We start from the raw sequence: 21706 nt of genomic DNA, 5'->3' as shown, positions 1-21706 counted from the left end.
GGCCAGCAGCTCCTCCAGTGCAGCTGTACCTCCCCTAGTCCTTCCATGCAGGGTCTCCTCCATCCATACAGCAGCCCTGCCAGAGGACTGGGCTGGGCTGGAGGTGGTACAGCCACCCCGGAGGAGCTGCCAGCATGGGCCCCCCGGTGGCCTGAGGTTATGCTCCTTTCCCCGCTGTGGTTCCCAGGAGAGATGATTCTCAGAAACAGCTCATAGAGTTCATTTTTTGCTAGACAGCTAAAAATATACTGCACGAAACTGACAGACTCATTGGAAAAAAAATATAAAACAATGACTAAAACCTACATTTAGAGGTCTAAGTTTAATGTTCGCTTTTTTACCTTGTGGTATTTTTCTCCCCTGCTGATCAATCCATGTAATAATCCATTGGCTGCTCTCCCCTTCTAGTAAAGTTCTGTAACACACACATGCAAATACATTTGATTAAAAGAAAGAGAAAGAATAGTTATAATATACTTTAGAAATCTGGTGGCAAAGCACTATCACAAATGAACAGGAGAAAGGAGTATTACTTCTACTTTCAAACATACTGACCGATACTAAGGAAAACAGAGTTCTAAATAGACTAGAGAGGGAAATTATGCTCAGTAATGCACAGATAATGAAGTAAAATCATCAAATTGAAATCAGCACGATATATTTTGCAAAAAAGGTTTGGGTAACTTTTTATGGCGATAGTTATCTTGCCAATTCATCTGTCCCCTCCATTTCTCAGCGTTCTGATCTCTTCCCAGTGTCTAAAATAACTTGCATGGTTTTAGGAAACCAGGGTGGCTGTAAGCTTTATCCCTGTAAAAGCTCTTCAGCCCAGCTGTGTGTGTTAGCTTAACAGCCATTTACCAGAAACAACGAGAATACAAATTTTGTTTGGCTTCTCAATAAAGGGGTTATACCAGAAGCACAAAAAAAAAAAAAGGGAAAAAGGGAAAAAGTCACAGCTATCTGTTGTTGAACATCTGCATCGATCACTTTCACTTGCTGCCTATCCTCAGGACACCAGTATACTGTAGAATCTGCCAGACTACATCCCCTATATTAGTGACAAACATGGCTGTTCTTAGGGACCAAGCCTTTAGCTGGCTTCATTGAGAATACTAGACTGAACTTAAAACGTTGTCTTAGAGAATAAGAGCATAGAATTTTTTCACCTGGTCACCATGCCTGGGTACATACTGTAGAGCAGTGTTTCCCAAACTTGGGATGCCGCTTGTGTAGGGAAAGCCCCTGGCAGGCCGGGCCGGTTTGTTTACCTGCCACGCCCACAGGTCTGGCCAATCGCGTCTCCTACTGGCTGCAGTTCACTGCTCCAGGCCAACGGGGGCTGCTGGAAGCGGCACGGGCCGAGGGATGTACTGCCCATCACTTCCAGCAGCTCCCATTGGCCTGAAACAGCGAACCGCAGCCAGTGGGAGCCTCAATTGGCGGAACCTGCGGACGCGGCAGGTAAACAAACTGGCCTGGCCCACTAGGGGCTTTCCCTACACAAGCGGTGTCCCAAGTTAGGGAAACACTGCTGAAGAGTATACCTAGTATGCACCATATAGACACACACTGGCCACTGTTCATCCCAATATTTTGCTCATTCTGACTCGCGGTCTGACAATCAGACACAAACTCATCCTATCCCTGCCTGTTGTGCTACCCTGAGTTTTTTCCCTTATGCACCTGTGGCAAACATCCTAGGAAACAAGTCCCACTGAAATTAACATAGCTGAGATTCAATACATTTTTAAGGAGCAATTATCTTCCCTTAGGAATGCTGAGTTACACACATTTCATCATCAAATTTTTTTCCTGAGGAAGGATGCTCACAGGGCCCTAAAGGTGCTCTCTAGAATCAGCATAGAAATTGGGGAGGGGGGGAGAAACAACAACAACCTTACTCTCTCTGCCAATGCAAGATTGTTGCCGTCTCTGTATCATCTACAAAATGCATGCAGTAAGGCTGCATCTCGTGCGCTACTAGACTTTTTAGAAATGGTGGCCAAATAAATAAGGACAGGAGAATTTCTAGTAAATCTACCAACATCTATGTCAGGGGTCGGCAACCTTTGGCACATGAGTCGGGCCAGTTTGTTTACCTGCCGCATCCGCAGGTTCGGCTGATCGCGGCTCCCACTGGCCCTGGTTCGCTGTTCCAGGCCAATGAGGCCAGTGGGAAGCGGCGCGGGCCGAGGGATGTTTGCTTACCCTGGCGAGCCATGTACCAAAGGCTGCTGACCCCTGATCTATGTGCAGGTTTTTCCTACATCATTCCAAGGGTGTTGTTTTTTCCCTTGCACCACCAACACACTCCTATACTGCCTGTTGTGAAATAAGTTCCTCTTTCTGTTCTTTATTAACTGATGCTATTTTCCCCCAATTATATACCTCCCCAAAAGTTAGACCTAAATTCTGCAGCATTCTGATGCAGCAGACTAGAAATTCTGTGGTAGCTTTATTTAAAACAAATTGAACAATGTAATCACAGTACAGTAACCCTTCTGTTTCTTATATTCTGTTTTATTCACGTTCATAGAATCACAGAAGTGGAAGGGACCTCGAGAGGCGATCTAGTCCAGTCCCCTGCACTCAAGGCAGGACTAAGCATTATACTTATATAAAAAAAAAAAATCCCCTCTACCCCTATGGTGGTATGTGGTCTTCCTCAACTCCGGGTCCTCTACCAGAGCCTGGGAGTTTGAGTTTTCTGCGCAGTATCTTAGCTGTTCCTAGCACTGCACTCTTCTGGACAGAGAGCTCTGATGTTGTTCCTGGGATCTGTGGAGCACTCACCCAGCTTAGGTCACAGCCCGAGGGCTCCTACACCACTGGGACCACTTGGCTTCACTTTCACATCCTTTCTAGTTTCTCCGGCCCGAGTACTTCTCCAGCTTCTCATATCCTCTCTGTGTGCTGTCACTTGGCACTGCTATATCTATCACCACCGCGTCTTCTTCTCTCTGTCCCCCCCGATGTCTGGTTGATTGGCCAGTACCTGCCTGCGTCGTCGAGTTCCCACAGAATCATTGGCCTCTATCCACAACCTTCTGCGAATCTCCATCGGTCTGGAGGGTAGCCCACGCTGCAGTGTTCCTGTACACCCACCGCCCACTTGGTGCCGTTCAGTGTATGCTGTTATCCTGCCTGCATCTTACATCCTGCCACTATGTGTTGGACTGTCTCTGAGGCCTCTCTGCACAGTCTGCACCTTGGGTCCTCTCAGTGTGGTAGACCCCTGCTTCAAATGGATCTGGTGCTCAGTGCCTTTCCTGTGCTGCTATGATCAGTGCCTCAGTTGCATGTCTTTTAATCCCAGCCTTTCCAGCCACTGGTAGGATTTCCCAATGTCAGCCACCTCAGCTATCTGTCGATGGTACATCCCATGAAGGTCTTGTCTTGCCAATGGCACTTCTTCTGCTTGGTCTTCTCCCATGTCTGCTGCTGCCTCAGGCATTCTCTCAGCAGCTCATCTTTGGGGGCCATCTTACTGATGTACTCCTGGATGTTCCGGGTTTCATCCAGGATAGTGGCCTTGACGCTCACCAAGCCCCGCCCGCCTTCTTTCCGGCTGGTATTACAGTCTCGGGTGTTGGACTTGGGGTGGAAACCTCCGTGCATTGTGAGGAGCTTCCGGGTTTTCACATCGGCAGCCTCCATGTCCTCTTTGGCCAGCTCACTATACCGGCAGGGGATATCTGATGACCGGCGGGCGTATCCGTTGATGGCGTGGATCTTGTTCTTCCACTGAGCTGGCTCTTCAGGACCTGTCTTATCCTTTGGTGATACTTGGATGTTGCTGTCTTCCTTGCTTCCTCATCGTGGTTTCCATGTACTGCGGGATGCCAAGGTACTTGTAGCTGGTCTGTATGTCTGCTATGTGGCCCGCTGGTAGTTCCACCCCATCAGTCTTGACTACCTTCCCTCTCTTCACTACCATCCGGCCACACTTCTCCAGTCCGAATGACATCCCGATATCTCTCACTGTAGATCCGCGTCAGGTGGATTAGCGAGTCGATGTCTCGTTCATTCTTAGCATACAGCTTGATGTCATCCATGTAAGGAGGTGGTGCTGATGGTAGTTCCACTCCTGAACCTGTACCCGTATCCAGTCCTTGTGATTATCTGGCTGAGGGGGTTTAAGCCTATGCAGAACAGCAGCGGGACAGTGCATCACCTTGGTATATGCGCACTTGATGGCCACTTGTGCAAGTTGCCTTGAGTTGACTTCTAGTGTTGTCTTCCATAGTCCCATTGAGTTCTTGAGGAAGGTCCTTAGGGTCTGTGACTTTGTATAGCACCAGACTTCACAGATCCACGTGTGCGGCATTGAGTCATAGGCTTTCCTATAGTCAATCCAGGCTGTGCTCAGATTGGTCTGTCTAGACCTTGAGTCTTGGGCGACTGCTCTATCTATGAGCAACTGGTGTTTGAGCCTCTGGTGTTGTTCCAATGCCCTTCTGAGCTGTGCTCATGTACTGGCCCATGTGGTCCTGTAGCTTGGCAGCTATGATGCCTGATAAGAACTTTCCATGTTGTGGGGGGCAGGTTATTGGCCGGTAGTTGGCCGGTTTCTGTCCCCTTGCAGGGGTCTTTCATGATCAGCACTGTCTTCCTTGTGTTAGCCAGTTTGGGTGGGAGCCTGCTGCTAGCAGCTGGTTCATCTGTGCTGCTAGGCGTTCATGCACTGCTGTTAATTTCTTTAGCCAGTAGGTGTGGATCATGTCTGGTCCAGGTGCTGTCCAGCTCTTCATGTTTTGACCGCTGCTGGATGTCTTCTACTGTGATGGGACTGGTTTCTGTTCTGGGAGATTGCTGTGCTCTGTTCTCAGGTCCTGCAGCCATTTGCACTGGTTTATGAGTCTCTCCTTTCTCCATATGTTTTCAGTACTGTTCAGTTTCTGCTGCTGGTGGCTCTGCTGTTATTGTGTTGTTGCACTGCATTGGGAGTACACTTGGATGGTTCCTTGGAACAGGGCATTACTTTTTTGGCCCTGCTTCTCTAGTGTATCTCCTTAGCCTGGTAGCCAGTGCTGTGAGCCTTTGTTTAGCAGTCTCTAGGCTTCAATGGAGTCAGGCCCTTGTATTTTCAGTAGCCAAGTCTTATCCTTAATCTCTACACCCTTCTGTAGTTCCACCACTGACTAACTTCTCTCCGAGTCGCCTTGATCTTATCCTCAACCTCATTTTCCAGGGTGGGTACATACTGTGTTCTTCTTGATCGTGTAGCCAAGCCATCTCCAGGATTACAGAGCGGCTGTAGCGTATACCAGTTCATTGGTTTGAGTTATGGTGGTAGTAGGGATGTGATGAGGGCTCTATTGGCATCTTCTAACATACTATCTGATGGTACTTCTCCAATGAGCCTTGGTAATCGGTCCGAGGATTGACTGTAGCTAGTTTTTCCATGATCTTATGCCTCATATCAGCTGCTGTGCTCTGCAATGGAGGGGTGACAGTGAAGTTTCGCTTCAGGTGTGGGCCGCACATCCACTTGTTCTTCCAAGTCTTCTTGAGTCTGGATGTAATGGGAGTTGGTCTATCTCAAGCTGTGAGAGCAGCTTCCTCTTTACTATGTGAAGCGTGGGTAACTTAGCTGTTCTCAGTAAGGTGTAGGTCTTGTCCATCCACAGTCCCCTCATACGCTTTCATATATCCCTCTCATTAGGTCTACTGTTGTAGTAGCATTCCATCAATTCCAGGTTCTCTTGTCTCGTCCATGAATGTTTGTTCAGTGCCCACTTATCGTCAGATTGTCCTGGTTCCTCAACATAATATATATATATATACACATACATATACACACACACATATATATATATATACATACTTATACTGCCTCCTCATTCCGTTTTGCAAATGCCAAATGTTTTGCACTGAAAAGCTGTAACTACATCTTAGAAGTTGTTGGGTTGAAGCTGGAGGTTCTTGATAGCTGAGGCTTTTAACTCCTGGAGGGAGTGGAAAAAAGTTTCATAAACACATTAGCTGGCTGCTTCTGCCATCATCAGTGAAATGGATAATGTTTACATTTAAAATGTCATCTTTAGGTTTCAGACTTAACCAGTGAGATGAATGGGTCATTTTACACCTCTGCCTTGCTGCACATTCAGGAGGACAACACTACATCAGTTGACAGTTCACTTTTGTAAGGTTTTCTTTGCAACCATGTATTTGTACAGAGTAAGAAAAGGGCAAGGTTAGGTCAGGGTTTGTTAACATGTGGTTGCTAACCACAAACTTCTCCCTAGCGTAGACATGGGTTAATATATTTAAGCCAGTCAAATTCAACCCTAGAGATGAGGCCCAGGTCAGGCTCAATCAGTTAAATCAAAATAAAAGGTCATGGCCAGCTTTTCCTAATCTAGAGAAACTTACAAAGACCAAAGAGTTGATCTCTTCTAGCCTGTAAGTGCAAAGAAAATTGCTCCTCTCATTAGGCACTATGCATGGTGCTGCCAATGCTACAGAAAAGTTTGAAAGATCTGACAGTGCAGGCACTGAAAGTATTAATTGTGATGATGGAAACTAGGAATGTGGATAGTATGACTAGGGATTTTTGGCTGCTGTTAAAACAACACAGTTGTTCAGTTGCTGGAGCAACATATGAAGTCACTAAAAATAAGTTCCAAGAAGTACACTGTATATGGCAAATGGCAACAGCACACAGGGAAAAGCTGGATCTGAAAACATTACTTCTGAAAACGTGCTATTACATGAAAATAAAGAGAAAACCCCAGCGAAACTGGACTGTGACTCAGTATTTCTGTGGGATTTGGCTCATGATATATTTCCACTGACTTTAATGCAATGCAAATATTAAAATTGTTTTTACACTTTAAGATAGTAAATTAGTAAGGAACAGCATAGTCTAGTGGATACAGCACAAGCCTGAGAATAGGAACTCTGGCTTCTATTCCTGGCTCTGCCAACGATTTGCTGCGTAATCTTGAACAAGTAACTTCATCTCTCGATTCTTCGGTTTCCTCTTTGTTCGTCTTATCTATTTAGACGGTAAGCTCTTTGGGACAAGGACCATCTCTTACTATGTGTTTGTACAGTTCCTAGAAGATTGGGGCCCTAATCTCAGTTGGGGCCTCTATGTACTACCATAATACAAATAACAATGAAAAATGCTCCTCTAAGAAATCCTTCCTTATAAAGTAATTGTGCAGACACTTCCCTGAAGTCATACCCTGAATGCAGAAAACCACGCCACTAACATAACAGTACGTCTAAGATAAATTATTACCAAGAGAGTTAGGAAATTAATACTGAATCTTTAACTCATCCCCCTGATTATTATTGTCAGTATTTAACATTTATTGTGTGTTAGCACCTAGAAGCTAACCAGGGTGGGGTTCCATTGTGCTAGGTGAAGTAGAATCACACAGAACATGACAGGCTGTACCCCAAAGAACTTACAGGCTAAAAGACAAGAGAGAACAGGTGGATGAGACACACAAGTGGGGTGGGACAGGAGGGAGAAGGTACCAAAAATAATAAGATGTGCGCAATTGTGATGATCTGCAGCACAAGCCTTACCACAAAATCAGTCATGTACAAAAAAGACCTCTTCAGTCATTTCTTCCATGGGTTCTCAGTTAGGGGATCAAGAACCCCAGAGAGGGGTGGGTTGCAATCAGCTCCAGGAGGTCCTGGCCAGTCTCCCTTTCTTCAGTGCTAGATGGGAGGGGGTCCTGAAACTCCCAGCCTGTGGGGAATGTGGACATTTTTCCGTTGCAACAAGGGGAGATTATCTGGAAATGGTTGAGAACCACTGACATACATACACCAGGCCTGTCACAGGTTGAGTAAGCCCTTTAAAGAGAGTTCAGGCTCAGTTCCACTGAGCCTGGTTTTCCTCCTAAATCATGGGATTGGAAGACAGGGATCATGTGAAGAAGAGCGGGTGACTGAGTGCTCGGCAGGCCTGCTTGGATATGTATGAGACAGAACACTCAGTAAATGAGGGAGCTGGCAGGAGCAACATGTTTAGTGGTAACATAAATAATTGGCAGTGGTTCCCTGCAGAGGGGGAATCAGGGAATGAATCTGGAAGGGCTCACTGGAGGGCTCCTGAGATGGGACCAGGAAGGAGGTCTGGCTGAAATAGGAAGTGGCCCTGGAAATGACGAAGCAGGGTGGACTGGACTTGGTAGCAAGTAGCTGCTTCAGTGTATTGGGTCTCTGAGCCTGGAGTAGAGAGAGGACTGGGTGAGACCTGGAAGTGGCGGTGACAGGAACAAAGCTGGTGGAAGGCAGAAGGGCTACCAAGCCCAGAAGTAGAGACGCTGGTCATCTCCCAATGTAAGGGAGAAGGAACTCCTGGCAACTGAAGGGTTGAATGCATACCTTAGGCAGAGGGCTACGACCCATGATGGCAAAGGGCTTGTTTACTATTTAGCTGTCCTTCCATTTGCCCTGGAAGTGGAGGACTTTTCTTTTGGCAGAAGGCCCTAAGTCACCAAATGATCGTACCAACCAGAGGGAGCCTGTGAAGTGAAACTGAGACACAGGGCACCTGATGAGGATCCAGGCAAGATGATGCTGCAACAATGCCCCACTACCCAATGAAAGATGGTTCCTAACAGTCGGCCGCCCAGTATTTTGTTCAATCCAGTTTTAAGTATCTCAAGTGATGTGTCTTCCACCACTTCCCTTTGGAGACTATTACACAGTCTAATCTACTTTGGCTTTTGTAGGATCTCAGCAGCACGGAACCATGTGGTGCAACACTAGGAAAATATTTATTTCGGCCTTTCCAGATAAAGAATGGGAATGAAAATGGCCAAGTGTAGAACTTCACGCTGCCATGCAACAGAAGTTCCATTGCCAGAACCCGTCCCATTCATAAGAGCAGGAAGGGTTGGCAGCGTTGGAAAGGAAGTATGCTTGGTCCTTGGGGAAGGGAGTTCCTTGCAACATGATCCTTTTGGCCAGCCAATGCAGGAGTGGCCATGGCTAGCTCCAGTGGAAATACTCTCTCATCCTTACTTAGCGACGCTAGCTCTAGGAGTTAGCAAACAAACAGAGCAAAAAAAAATACAGAGTGGGAGACACAGAGACACTCTGGGCTATATGGGATGAAGGAGAGGGAAGTAAACCAAACACCATGTGCTTAGTCCATGATGCCAACAGGACAGGATGTCTCACGGCAATCACTGAAACTTCACAATAGAAACCTCAGAATTATGAGCAAGGGTCTTTACAAGGGCCTTTGGATGTACCTAAATAAAGGATAGGAGCTGATTTCCTCTATGAGAATGAGAAGAAGCTGACATCACATACCCTGGTTATCACAGGCACAGACAGGGGCGGCTCTAGGTATTTTGCCGCCCCAAGTACGGCAGGCAGGCTTGCCTGCGAGAGGTCCCCGGTTCCACAGATTCGGCAGCACACCTGCGGGAGGTCCGCCAAAGCCGCGGGACCAGCGGACCTTCCGCATTTAAGCCACTGAAGGTAACCTGCTTCCCGCCTCACGGCGACCGGCAGAGTGCCCCCCGTGGCTTGCCGCCCCAAACATGCGCTTGGCGTGCTGGTGCCTGGAGCCGCCCCTGGGTACAGAGGATTACTACAGGAACTGGTTTAATAATAACAGAAGACCAGGAGTCCAGAGCAGTCTTATACAACAGTTGATTCAGTAGAACCAAGTTATCTTTCTTCCTCAATGGAATGAATAAAGATCATCCAAGAGGGGAGGGGATTAAATCCCCAGTGAAAGGTGGTGGTTTTGTTTGTGTGAAACATGGAGTAGCCAAAATAGTAATTTTCCCCACTCCTGAGATTTTAAAGGAACTCTCTTTACAGCAATAAAACAGAACTGCTTTTCGATAAACTGGAAGTCTATCTCTGGCCTCAACCAAACACGGTTTCTTTCAACAGGAAGCTGTAAATTTAAATGCTGAAGTCTATCCCAGCAAGACAGAGATGGTGACAGACAGAGGTACAGAGAATCACAAGCTATTAAAGAATATTTCTCAAGTCTCTATAGGCTAAGGCAGCAACCTCAATGGACAATAAAAACGTTCCAGGCAATGCCAAGCTGCTTCTTACTCCCTGAGGACTGCGAATCCGTGCACAAGCCGACAACACTGGAGGTAATCGTGATATGACTTCTGGAGAGGCTCCGAGATTTAATGGGTTCGCAGTTGACTTTTACAGAGCTGCAACACTGCCTGTTCACTTGCTAACTAAGCATGTGTCAAAGCACCTAGATATCTGGGCAGCATCATGCACAGTCTTGTGTGAATGTTAATTGTCACAGCATCTCTGGGTCTTTTGTACCGAGATGAAGGTATTTTTACCTCAGTTAGCAGATGCATAAACTGAAGCAGAAAGATTAGATCATGAGCCCAAAGCAACAGATGAAGTCGGTGTCAGAGCTGGGATTAGATCAGTAACAATAATTTCTGTGCTCTTTCTACTAAATAAGTGACTCTAATTAACAAAAGTGTATGGATCACTTCACCCACCACTTTCTGGACAAACTCAGCTGCTTAATAGTTCACAGCAACATTACACAATATTTAAAGGACAGTAGGAGCAGTACTTATCGAGCAATGTTGTAACTACACATTCTGTGTGTGTCAAACATTAATACACAATATAAACAAATCTATGGATTCATGAGGATAAGATAGCAGCCAGACATATTAAACTTTTGCAGGTTATTTGGTTCACTCAATAAGAATTGTTGTCTTCTGAATTTAAAAAGCAATACAAATTGTAAAGAATAAGTTTCATCGCCAACTTTATGGAAAATAAAGTGTTAACAGCAGAAAAACTCAAAATCTTTACCATAAAAATGTTATCTGTCTGCTATCCATCAACTTTTTTTTCCCCATTCTGAACCAGTATGTGCTGTCTGTCAATTAACAACTTATGATCTTGAGATTTCCAAATTGCTCTGGCTTTTCAATTGCTCAACTAGTGACTGACTAGAAAGATTCACAGGTAAAGAGGATTTATTAGCAAAATGGCTGTTTACTACTCAGACTTGGCCTGAGCATGTGTTTCCTTAACAAAGCCCAGGATGGTGGAAAGTAAGGTTTAGAAGAGTGATACTCAGACCTCTGTGGTTCAGGAGCCAAATTAGCGATCAACATTACCCAAAAGAGCCACAGTCATGTGAATTCATTGTTTCATTTACTATATATATTATTCTTACAGCAAAATGACTGACCATGTATTCTACAATTAGTTAAAACAACATGGTAAAAGCATTCTGAATGGTTAATAACTTAGATTGGTTAATAATTAAATCACACCATGTTTTAATATCATGTGCTACAAAGAGCCACTTGCGACTCCCAAACCTCAGTCTGAGTATCACTGGTTTAGAAAATGGAGTTTTCTGTTATCTTCTTTATTCCATTTCCTTCTTTGGCAGAAACAGAACGTGTATTTGAAACAATGCCTTAAATCAGTGTGGTAGAGACAAAAAAGGCAGAGTAAGCAGCACACCTAAACCCTGTAACAATCTGAACATTGAATGCTGACACTATGACTTGCCGGGTGGAAGATCCACACTGCCTTATGACTCATCAGTTACAGTCTGACAGATGCTGAGCCTTCAGCTAACACTTGCATATATTCAAATATGGTAAGAACAATTACATTCACTTGGCTTTTAGTATCATAGTAATCAAGCATGCTCCTTTAGCACCAAGAATTTTACTGCAAAATAAGTAGCACGCTTTTAGAATTCCAGGATTCAAACAGTTGTATGCCTTCAGTAACATGCTGTTCTATAAACAGTAGACATAATTACTATTAGTTAAAATGGCTGGAGTTAAGTGCTACATCAAAGGTTCTAATCTCCCTCAGCAGTCTGCATATGGGTAATACCTATTAACATTATTAATGAAGAACAATAGTTACAATAATGTTACACTTTTACATGATCTTCTATCTGAAGATATTAAAGGACTTTTATAAATATTATGCCTCAAAACTCCTACAACATAGGTATTATTTCTCCTTTACACAGTTGAGAGAACTCAGGCATAGGGAGGTTAAGTTGCTTGACCCAGATCACACAGTAAGCCAACAGCAAGCTGAGAACTGAACCCAGAAGTCCAGAGACCCCACTCTAATGGGAATTATGCATGTGCACTGGGAGGAGAAGAACCTGAAGAGTTTAAGGGCAAGCGTCTTCCTTTTAAAAAGCTGATGTGCCACTACACCCTAAAGATGGAAAAGGCCAGTGTAGTTCACAGGTCTGACTTGTGATGAGTAATTTAAAACATCTCCTGATGGTACTACCCACTGCACTTATAATCCTTACCTGTACGTTTCAACTTCAAGGCTGAGTCCCACTTTCACCTGCATTAGTTCATTGTAGTCCTTTAGGTAATCCATGATTGACATAGTCAGGAATTGTTTTTCTTCTTCTAGGGCGGCAATTATACTCTAAACAGAAACAGTTCCTATTAGTTTTGAAGAATTTGACTTTACACTTTCACACTTGTGCTTATAACAACTTTCCAGTTTTACGACAAACGCCAAGATAAAAATCTTAAAAAGTATTAAAGCAACATGCACTAGCAGCTCAGCTTTACAGAAAAAAAATAAATAAACCTACTCTCAGACTTCACTGGCATATGGTTCATGAGATACTATTACTGGAATAGATTATTCATGCTAGGATGTGAGAGTTACACCTGACTAAATTGTTTTCACATATTTAAACAAAATCCCATCTAGCTGCCCCCCACTCTCCCCACACACACAAAGGTCACCATCTATGCAGGCAAGCAAAAAGCACCCTATTATAAATTTTGTATGTAGCACATTAAAAGCCAGATTCAACACTGGAATAAACACACACGCCACTTTCCATTTGAAATGCTCAAATACAATGAGGAAAGATGCAGCACGACAACCTGAATAGAATCTGACTTGGTTGCAACTGTCTGTTAACCTTTTAGGAGACCACAGATTTGTGGACCCAAGTCATGAGTCTGAGATTCCAATGTCTGGGGATGTTTGGACCTATGGGTGATGGTTCCAGGTACAGTTCTGGCCTCTGGGAATAGGCCTGTGATCACTCATTTTCCTCTTGAGGAGTTTAACTGAGCAGCATTCTGAATGTTCACTGAGGGAGAGCACTGGTTTTGCGGCTGAGGGCAGCTAGACCACAGAGTCCCGTCTTCCCATTGAGGGGCCCAGACAGGGGGTCTGCACACTGAAAGTGTACGTAAGAGGCCAGACCAAGAGATAGTGTGTGGACCTACCCAGACCTAGTGGCCTTGGAAGCATGTGTGATCCAAAGGCTTGGGTCCAATATAGCAGTCTAGTGACCTTCCACAAAGGAGGACTGTAGCAATTACAAAAGCATTATATGCTGTCTGCTCCTGGTGGAATTAGACAGGAAAGCAGACAAAAATCTCAAATAGTCTTCCATTTACCAATAGTTAAAGGACAAGGGAATAACTGCTGTGAAGTCTATCCCTGCCCCCATCCCGTGGGGTAGGGTGCATCAACTTGTTTGGCCAGGTTCAGGAGGCTCGGAACAGATAAGGGACTTTAAGAAGGATAAAAAGGTCAACCCCTGAAGAGGCTCTGTCCAGGTGGATTTTTCAAATAACAGGCAATGTCCAGGATTTTTGCAGAGCAGATACTCCAGCTCAGAAAGAGCCCAGACTCGTCCACTTCCCGATTGGTCCCTCCCCTGCATCTGCAGCTGATTGGTCCATTCCCCCGCCACAGACAGTCACTCCAGCACCCCTAACTGTACTCCCCCTCCAGCTTACCCCCAAACTGCAGCAGTGTCCTCTTTTTGAGCACTTGAAATATGGTAATCTGAAGGGGTGCACACTGTCCCTCACAGCTCTAGAAGCAGGGGTGTCTGGGTAAGATGAGCCTACCTAAATTTTAGGTAAGACAGTAGAGTCTTTGTTGGGTTAATACCCCTTTCCTCTTTTGATGCTGCATTCCTTCTGTTTAAATTAAACAATACTTTGTTTTGAAAAGGCTGTTCAATCTCCCTGTATTCAAACATTGGTCACAGCTCCAGAAGGGAAGAATTTCAGGGCTTGAATCTAGTCAAGCCTGCTGCAGAATCACGGTTGATATGCAAGGGACTCTAGCTTCATGCCCAGGTCTAAGAGTGGGAGAATTGCAAGATTCCACCCCAGAGGGGGGACAACTAAAGGTCTAACGCCACAGAGAGGATCCCCTGAGACCAACTCACAGAGGGGGTCAGAGGAACAGCTAAGCTAACCATGAACTGTAACAAAAGCTAATAGCCAAGGATGTCATTACATGGTCTGGAGAAAAGCAGATCTGTCACTGGAATCCCTTGATGGAATTACATCCTCCTTCCCTATATTCATGGCCACCTGAGACTGCAGAGCATGTGACAGCTGGAACATCTGCATGTTAAACTGAGGGCTAATCTACATTAGAAGTGCTGCAGCTGCACTGTTGTAGCATGTCTGGAGAAGATGCTCAGTGCTGATGGGAGGGAGCTCTCCCACTAGCATAATAAATCCACCTCCATGAGAGGCAGTAGCTCATCCACTGACATAGCCCTGTCCACACCAGCATTTAGGTCAGTGCAATTTACATCACTAAAGGATGTGGATTATTGACACCCTGGAGCTACATAAATTATACTGAAATAAGCTCTAGTGCAGACCAAGCCTTAAGGAAGGGTAGTTATTACATTAGTCCCAAAAAATAATCCTTAAATCGCCTTATGTTTTCTTGGCCTTTATACCTGCTCAGCTAACTTGGTTCACACTAATAATCTCAAAGGTCTTTCCTAGTATCGCTGGTAAAGAAGTAGCATCCACATCTTGGAAGGTGACCTGTGTTCCTGCACTATGCTCGCTCCTTTCAGAGGTCTGAGCAAAGGGATTGACTTGGAAAGGTTCACCGCTCAGTTATATAAAGAGAAGAGGAAAAGTCACTGGTGTCCACTCAAGCACTGAAGGGGACTAATTCTCACACCCCTTAAGGTGGTTCCTTCTAGTCAAGGATGAGAAACATCAGCAGGGCAGTGGGAGAATGGGCAGCATGAGGGCAGTGTAACTGTACTTGTTCTGCAAATAAAGAAAGGACTTCAGTCTCCAGCACTCTTGGTCTGGTGTCTTTTACAAACTTCACGGCCACTTAGCAGCTTAATGGGAGAAAAAGGAAAAGAGGACACGCAGCACTTGGCTGGCTGGAAATCAGTACAGGAATTCAGCGTGAGAGATTTGTGTTAAATGTTAATTCAACAAGAGGCTGTTTTCCTCTCCTTTGGAGCTCACAGCAACATGGAACAGATACAGGAGCCAATCCTAAACCTATTGAAGTTGGTGGCAAATGTCCAGTTGGCTTCAGTGGAGCAGGATGAAAGCCAGGGTCTTTTTTGCATTCTAAAAATATAGGGCCCTCTCCTGCTATCGCACTGTATGTGAATCTGCCATTGAAGTCAACTGGAGTTTCTGCATAAAAATCATCACAGCACGTCATTAGGGCCATAGAAACCTGAGACATAAGAGTCCTACTGAGACATCCATTGGTCCACCAGGCCCAATGCAGGATTTGTGCTAGTGCTTGGCCAGTCCAGACTATACTGCAAATACATTTTACTACCTATCAGCACTGAAAGCTTTACTGAGGATAGGCAGCGCTGGAGGAGACAAGAATGGCCACACAGAAAGAGTGGATAATATGTGGAAAATATTAATAAATCCCCTTGCTGCAACAGCTGTAAAGGAAATTCCTACCATAAACATTCGCATTTAAAAAAAAACATATCTGCGAGTGACATCACTTTTAAATAAACACACAGATAATAACTGGTTTTTAGATATGACTTCAAAAACCCAACTAAATATCTTCTCTCCTGTAAAAGAAATTATGTCCGAAAAAAACTGAGAAAGAGTAGAAAGCCTAAAATACTTGTTTTCCCCCATTTTATATTTTTTCATGACAGATATGAATGAGAGATCACCTTTTCCCCACCTCCTGCCTGAAAAACCAGGTTGAGTTTGCATAGTTGGTCACTAGAAAAATCTTTAATTGTAAACTGTGCAGTTTTAATAAGATACAGATGGTGGAGTGTAGATTCCCACATTGGCATTGAAAGGGTTAAGAGAAGGGAATTAAAGACCCGGTGGCAACTACAGGGTGTGGCAGCCCCATTAAAGATGAAGCATAGCTGGGAAGAAGAGAGTGAAAGACCTCTACATAGTCCCCCTCTCAGCAGTTCAGTGGCGGACAGAAAGCTGAAAGACACCTGCTGAGCCAGAGAAGGACTCCAAGGGAGTAGAGGGGAAAAGTCCAAGGAAAGAGTTGGCCCTGGGTTCCTCCCCCTAAGCAGAGAACTCTAGCAACTGGCCAGGAGATGCCAGTGGGGTGGACACTTGTGGTGGTCCTTGATAAATGGCAGGATCTGGACCTCTGGGGAGAAAGCCCTAGGAGGTGTTGAACTGAGGAGCAGAGCACAGGGGAAAGCTAAGAAAGATTGAAGTTCAATTGTGAGGAGGACAAAATGGTTTGTTTACATTTTCATTTGGGATTTGTTAGGGGACACGGTGGGGGGAATGGAGGGAGCCCTGCAAACCCCTCCCCTGCCATGAACGTTGAGAAGTGGTGCAGCCTGGGAAGACAGGTTGTGAAGGCTGATAAGAATACAAGTATACAGTGGGCCCAGGAAGGGGCTGTGGCAGATGCCTGCTGAGGGAGGAAAAAGCCCAGAGAGTTAGCAGGGAGCAGGGCTGCATAGACAATGCTTGCCTGCTCACTACTGTGTCCCCGAGCTGGAACCCAAAGGAGAGGAAGGGCCTGGGTTCCCCTACCAGCAAGGTGGCATGAAGCTGCCGATATAAGGAGATAAGGACCCTTTAAAGTCCTGAGACGACAGAGTTTAAGGACCATGGGGTTCAAAGTTGGGGGTTGAAGACCTGATGTAAGGACACTGGACTTGTATTTGTTGGACCCCCTGGAACCCAGCAGAGCAGGGTTGGGGGAAGTAAATGGCCTGGATGGAGGGCCGAGCCGTGAGAAGAGGCAGACCACCGCAGGGCTAGAGCTGCTTCGGCAGGAAAGGAAAGCCTGCAACACCATGCCCCGCCATAAGAGGCAAGCCAGCGGTAAGTCCACCCTCCCACAGTATCACGGAGAGGCAATAAACACCGACCCTCATGACGCCACTTTTACAGATGTTTCAATATAATCTAGGTGTATGTGCAGCTAATGTGCTTTCATTGGGGGGGCTAAAGCAGTTTGGGTTGCTTACCATAACTCATTTTAAGCTAACAGTAAGATATTGTGTTTAAAACACCTCAAACGAGGCCGATTTTAATTTAGAAAATAATATTTCATCATGAGTATAATAGCACAGCTAGGAGCCACATGGTAATTTTGATTTTTCTATTAACTGGCATTTTTAACCTGTTTCTCCTCAGTACTGCCAATCCTGTAAAGTTGATTCACCCTCCAGAATACCTGCAGTCACCTTTCCCCGCTAATCCTCAGCTAAATTTAAACATATATGGAGTAGCTTTGCCAACCCTCCAGGATTGTCCTGGAGTCTCCAGGAATTCAAGATTAAATCTTTAATTCAAGATTGTCATTGATGAAACCTCCAGGAATACGTCCAACCAAAATTGGCAACCCTAATATGGAGATGAAACTGGTACAAAAATACCTTTTCTGGCTGAGTTAGGGAAAAGAAATAGTCATTCTTGTAACTGCAGAAGAAAAACTTTTGGTACTGAGCTGTACATGAAAAGGGGGGAGGAGGGAAGGATGACTCTTGAAATATGGTGCTGCTTTAGCGAAACAATTTGACCCATTATTTTTAAGGATCAATGAGTTTTTCCATTATCAATTTCTAATTCAGCAGTTTATAACAAGGCTCTAAAGATAATGTATCTTTAGGAATGAAGGCATTTTTCCATCTTGCTAGAGGAAATATAAGCTTCTATAATTTTTATTCCTATCAAATAAAAACAAAACCTGAGCCACAAGAAACTCCTGAAAAAAGCATTGTTTTAGCTGAAGGACTATTATTAAACTCAGTCGGAGATTCACAGGTAAAATCTCCATCCACTGCTTTGAAAAATGTTTAAATGAGTGTTTAAAAGGAGAATAACTTAACCCCTCAAAGACCAGAATATTTCAAATTAAGTGTAAAAGCTCTGTTTGCTCTGATTTGTTTTGTACTGATCAGTCTCTGTTCATAGCAACTCGCAAACAAGCTAGCAATTTAAAATCCAGACACAGAGCAACCGCATTCTAGTCCCCTCACAATGTGCAATATCTCCATAATCTCCCATGTCAGACATGCCCTTACACACAATGTGATCATTAACACCAGGGCTGCAGACAGACAAAGAGATCTAGCAGGGTGTTAATAAAAGGTCTGATGAAGAACAAAAGAAATGCTGCCCTGAGGAAATGGAAAGCATCTGATCTGCTTAGTGGTTTGATGAACTGGATGATCTAATATGTCTTCTCCATCCCTAACCTTTGATATTTTGCTTTCCCAGCATATGCTGATCTATCTATGCACAGAGGGTGCTTTATAACTGGCATACTGCAGAACAGTGGTCGCCAGAACTCTTGGCCAGAAGTACAATTTGCTATTGTAAAATACAATGGCATTTTACTGTCCACACAGAGCAGACACCTCTATTTAAGGCTTCATTCCATCCTCGCCCCCCCCAAAAACACCATCCCAGTCAACACCATGGTAATCAGCCTCTCTGCCACAGAAAAATGGAGGGCTCAGTTAACCGTGCTGTGGTCTGAATCCTTCAGGTTCATGACCATGAGTAGAGAACTGTTCTAGCAAGAGGGGAATGCAGGACATCACTGACTCTGGTGGGCAGGAAAATGGTAGGACTCACTTCACGTGGCCCAAGTGCCAACTCCCATCACCAGATACTTGGTGTCAGCGCTTTAAAGTGCTCTCTGTCGCAGACCCACCAAATAAAACTTCTACAACTCAAGGCTTTGATTACTGAGGGGTGCACATTTCAGCTCTGCCTAGGGAAAAGCACCTCCTCCTGGCTGCTTTCCATTCCAAGGAGTAGGCAGCACTCTCTCCCCTCCTAACAGGATCACCACCATCCTCACAGGAAGAGAGTGTGGAGAAGTGCAGCTCTGATTCTCCCATCCCTCCCTGGTACTCCAGGCCTTGAAGTGGGGGAAGGGCTCCTCCTGCAGTTACCCACCCTGCTCCGACCATTCCAAGGGGGGGTGATGAACCCCAGGAGCTGCAGGAAGAGCAGAGGGGGGCTGGAGGGGGCAGAATTGATAGTGGCAGTTGTGGGGGGCAGGTAGAAATGACAGACACCCCCCACACACACATTCACGTCTTGAGACCATTTTAAGCACTGCCTGTCACGTGCTGGAAAGAGAGCTCAGCATGCCTGTCCCAGAACACCACGTCCCATGATGCTGCAGCTGAGCTCACCCATTGCCAGGGCTTGCTCCATTCCCCAGTGTGCCTATGGAGAGCTGGCAATGGGGCTCACGTTAGCCGGCTGGGTTTGATCTCGCCCAACCTTGACTCTGCAGCTGGGTGTGCCTGTTCAGGGCAGAGTGGGAGCGGTACACCCCTCACGAAGATATGCTAAGAGTCATCATCTCCCTGTTCACTCTCACCACTTCCCCAGCCAGAGGTCCCAACTCTGCCCCAGGTTTTGAAAAGGAATCCCTGAGTTTGTGTCCTCCTGCCAGAAGTGGCCACTCCCAGGCCTGCCTTTAATGCAGCAGGCTCCTTTCCCTGCTGGCTGCCTCCTCGCCCAGCCGCAGCCCCAGAAGAGGTGGTGCTGGGGAAAGGCAGAGTGTGCCCAGGTACCCAATAGGAGGGAGCCAAGGAGTTGGGTGCAAGCAGCTGGTGCATGGGAAATGGGGTGGGAGACAGGGAGCAAAGGTAGCACAAGCTAAGGCAGAGGGGGGGGAAGGGTGTCAGGAGCAGATGCACAGGTGAAGGATCAGAGGTAGGGAAGGATGTATGGACAGAGGCAGCTGGTGGAGCAGGGTTATGGTGTGGGCCAGCAGGCCATTGCACAGCATGGAGACAGCAGGGGTGGGCTGGGTGCTGTGGGCAGGAAAGGAAAGGAAAGGGAGGCAGACATAGAAGGAGCTGACAGTCAAGAAAGAAGACGGGGGAAAGAGGATCCTGGGAGGAGTGCAGAAAGAGGATGAAGGGTTAGGCTACATGCACAGGAGAGGAGACATCCCCCAAAGGGAATCCAGGGGAAAGCAGGGCTGGATTTCCAATTACGCACAGTAGGCACATGCCTGGGGGCACCAGCATACTAGGGGCCCCTTTCTCTCTAGAAGTGTGTGCAACATGAAGATCACCTGAGGCTAGGGAGAGGCGGTTTTGCTGAAGATGCTGTGCCTAGGGGCACGTAAGGTGTAAATCTGGCCATGGGCAACAGGCACAAAAAGTGGGACCCAGCGAAGGGAGGAGCTCAGAGTATTTGAGGGCGGGGGGGATAGTCTAGGAAACGGGAGATAGTCGGGAAGAGAGGGGGCAAGGGGAGGCTGGGAAAGATGCTCTAGGAAAGTCAGGATAGTGGGGGGAAAGAGACTCTGGGAAAGGGGGGACAGTGGGGGCAGCCCCAACCTTCAGCAGGGCTCGTTTAAGCCAGAGTTTTGGTTTGCAGAGCGCCTGCTCAGCGGTATCCCCTCCCGCCCCCAGCGAGCTGCCCTGGATGGGAAACGTGAGGCCGGGGAGAGTCTGAGACTTTCCCGTCTTGCCTCCCCCGCTCGCTGGCGTGGGCGGTGGCAGCCGGGCGCCCAGTCCCCCTTCCCCCCCCACGCCGCGCGTGGGCAGCCGTCACGCACCTGGTACTCGTCCGCCTCGGCGCCGTGCAGCTCCTGCAGAGCCAGCAGCTCCTCCTCCAGCCGCTGGCCCAGGCTGCCCAGCTGCTGGCCCTGGCGCCGCAGCTCGTCCAGCTGCAGGCGGCACCGCGCGCCCTCGGCCCGCAGCTGCTCCAGGCTCTCCCGGCCCAGCCGCGCCTCCCGCTCCTGCAGCGCGCGGAGCTGGCTTTGGTAGCGGAGCAGGCTCTCCCGGCAGGCCTGGCCCAGCACCAGCTCGTAGGTCTCCTCCAGCTGCTCCAGGCTGAGCCCGGCCGGCGGCGGCGGCAGCGCGGCCAGGTCCAGCCGCAGCGCCCGCCCCTCGCCCGCCCTCCGACACGGCCGCTTGCGCTCCAGCAGCTGCCGGTGCGCCGCCACCAAAGGCCCCCTAACGCCTTCCCAAGCCTCCACAGCCGCTCCAGCAGCTGCCGCTGCCCGGCCAGCTCCGGCGTCAGGCGGCGCCGCAGCTGCAGCGTCTCGGCGGCCAGGACCTCCAGCTGCCCCAGCTCCTGCCGCAGCCCGTCCCGCTCCAGCTCCGCTTCCCGCTTGGCCCGGCTCAGCTCGGCCACGCTCATCCGCAGCTCGGCCAGCTCCTGCTGGGGGCCCCGCAGCCCGGCCAGCTCCTGCTGCTGCAGCCCGGCCAGCTCCTGGGCCAGCAGCCGGTTCTCCTGCTCCAGCTCCCGCACCCGGGACACGTAGAGCCGCAGCCGGGAGTTGAGCTCCCGCAGCTGGGTCTTCTCGTCCCACTCCTCCTCCCGGGAACGCAGCATCGTGCCAGGCGTCGGGGCTGCGCTCGCCCCTGCAGCGGTGTCACTGGGCTGCGGGCTCCGGGCGGCAGCTCATGGCCCCAGCTGTTCCCCCTTCCGAGGACGGCGCCGGACTCAGGGCT

General features: G+C 47.3%; 2 protein-coding genes across 2 annotated transcripts in view; one reads left to right on the top strand and one right to left on the bottom strand.

Moving 5' to 3' along the window:
* TTC23 (tetratricopeptide repeat domain 23) overlaps positions 1-11230 on the top strand; it is a 68643-nt gene extending 57413 nt beyond the window's left edge. The window contains exon 10 of the mRNA XM_075069095.1: positions 9886-11230. The gene's annotated coding sequence lies outside the window, so the exon portion shown is untranslated. The remainder of the gene's footprint in view (positions 1-9885) is intronic.
* Positions 1-21706, bottom strand: part of SYNM (synemin) — a 30791-nt gene extending 9085 nt beyond the window's left edge. The window contains 4 exon segments of the mRNA XM_032783030.2: positions 342-415; positions 12290-12414; positions 20806-21227; positions 21230-21706. Coding sequence (XP_032638921.1) covers positions 342-415; positions 12290-12414; positions 20806-21227; positions 21230-21587 — 979 coding nt within the window. The 5' untranslated portion in view covers positions 21588-21706.

Source organism: Chelonoidis abingdonii, chromosome 9, assembly GCF_003597395.2.
Source record: "Chelonoidis abingdonii isolate Lonesome George chromosome 9, CheloAbing_2.0, whole genome shotgun sequence".
Lineage (NCBI taxonomy): Eukaryota > Metazoa > Chordata > Testudines > Testudinidae > Chelonoidis > Chelonoidis abingdonii.
The sequence above is the reverse complement of the archived record's forward strand: the minus strand, read 5'-3'. Positions and strand labels throughout refer to the sequence as shown.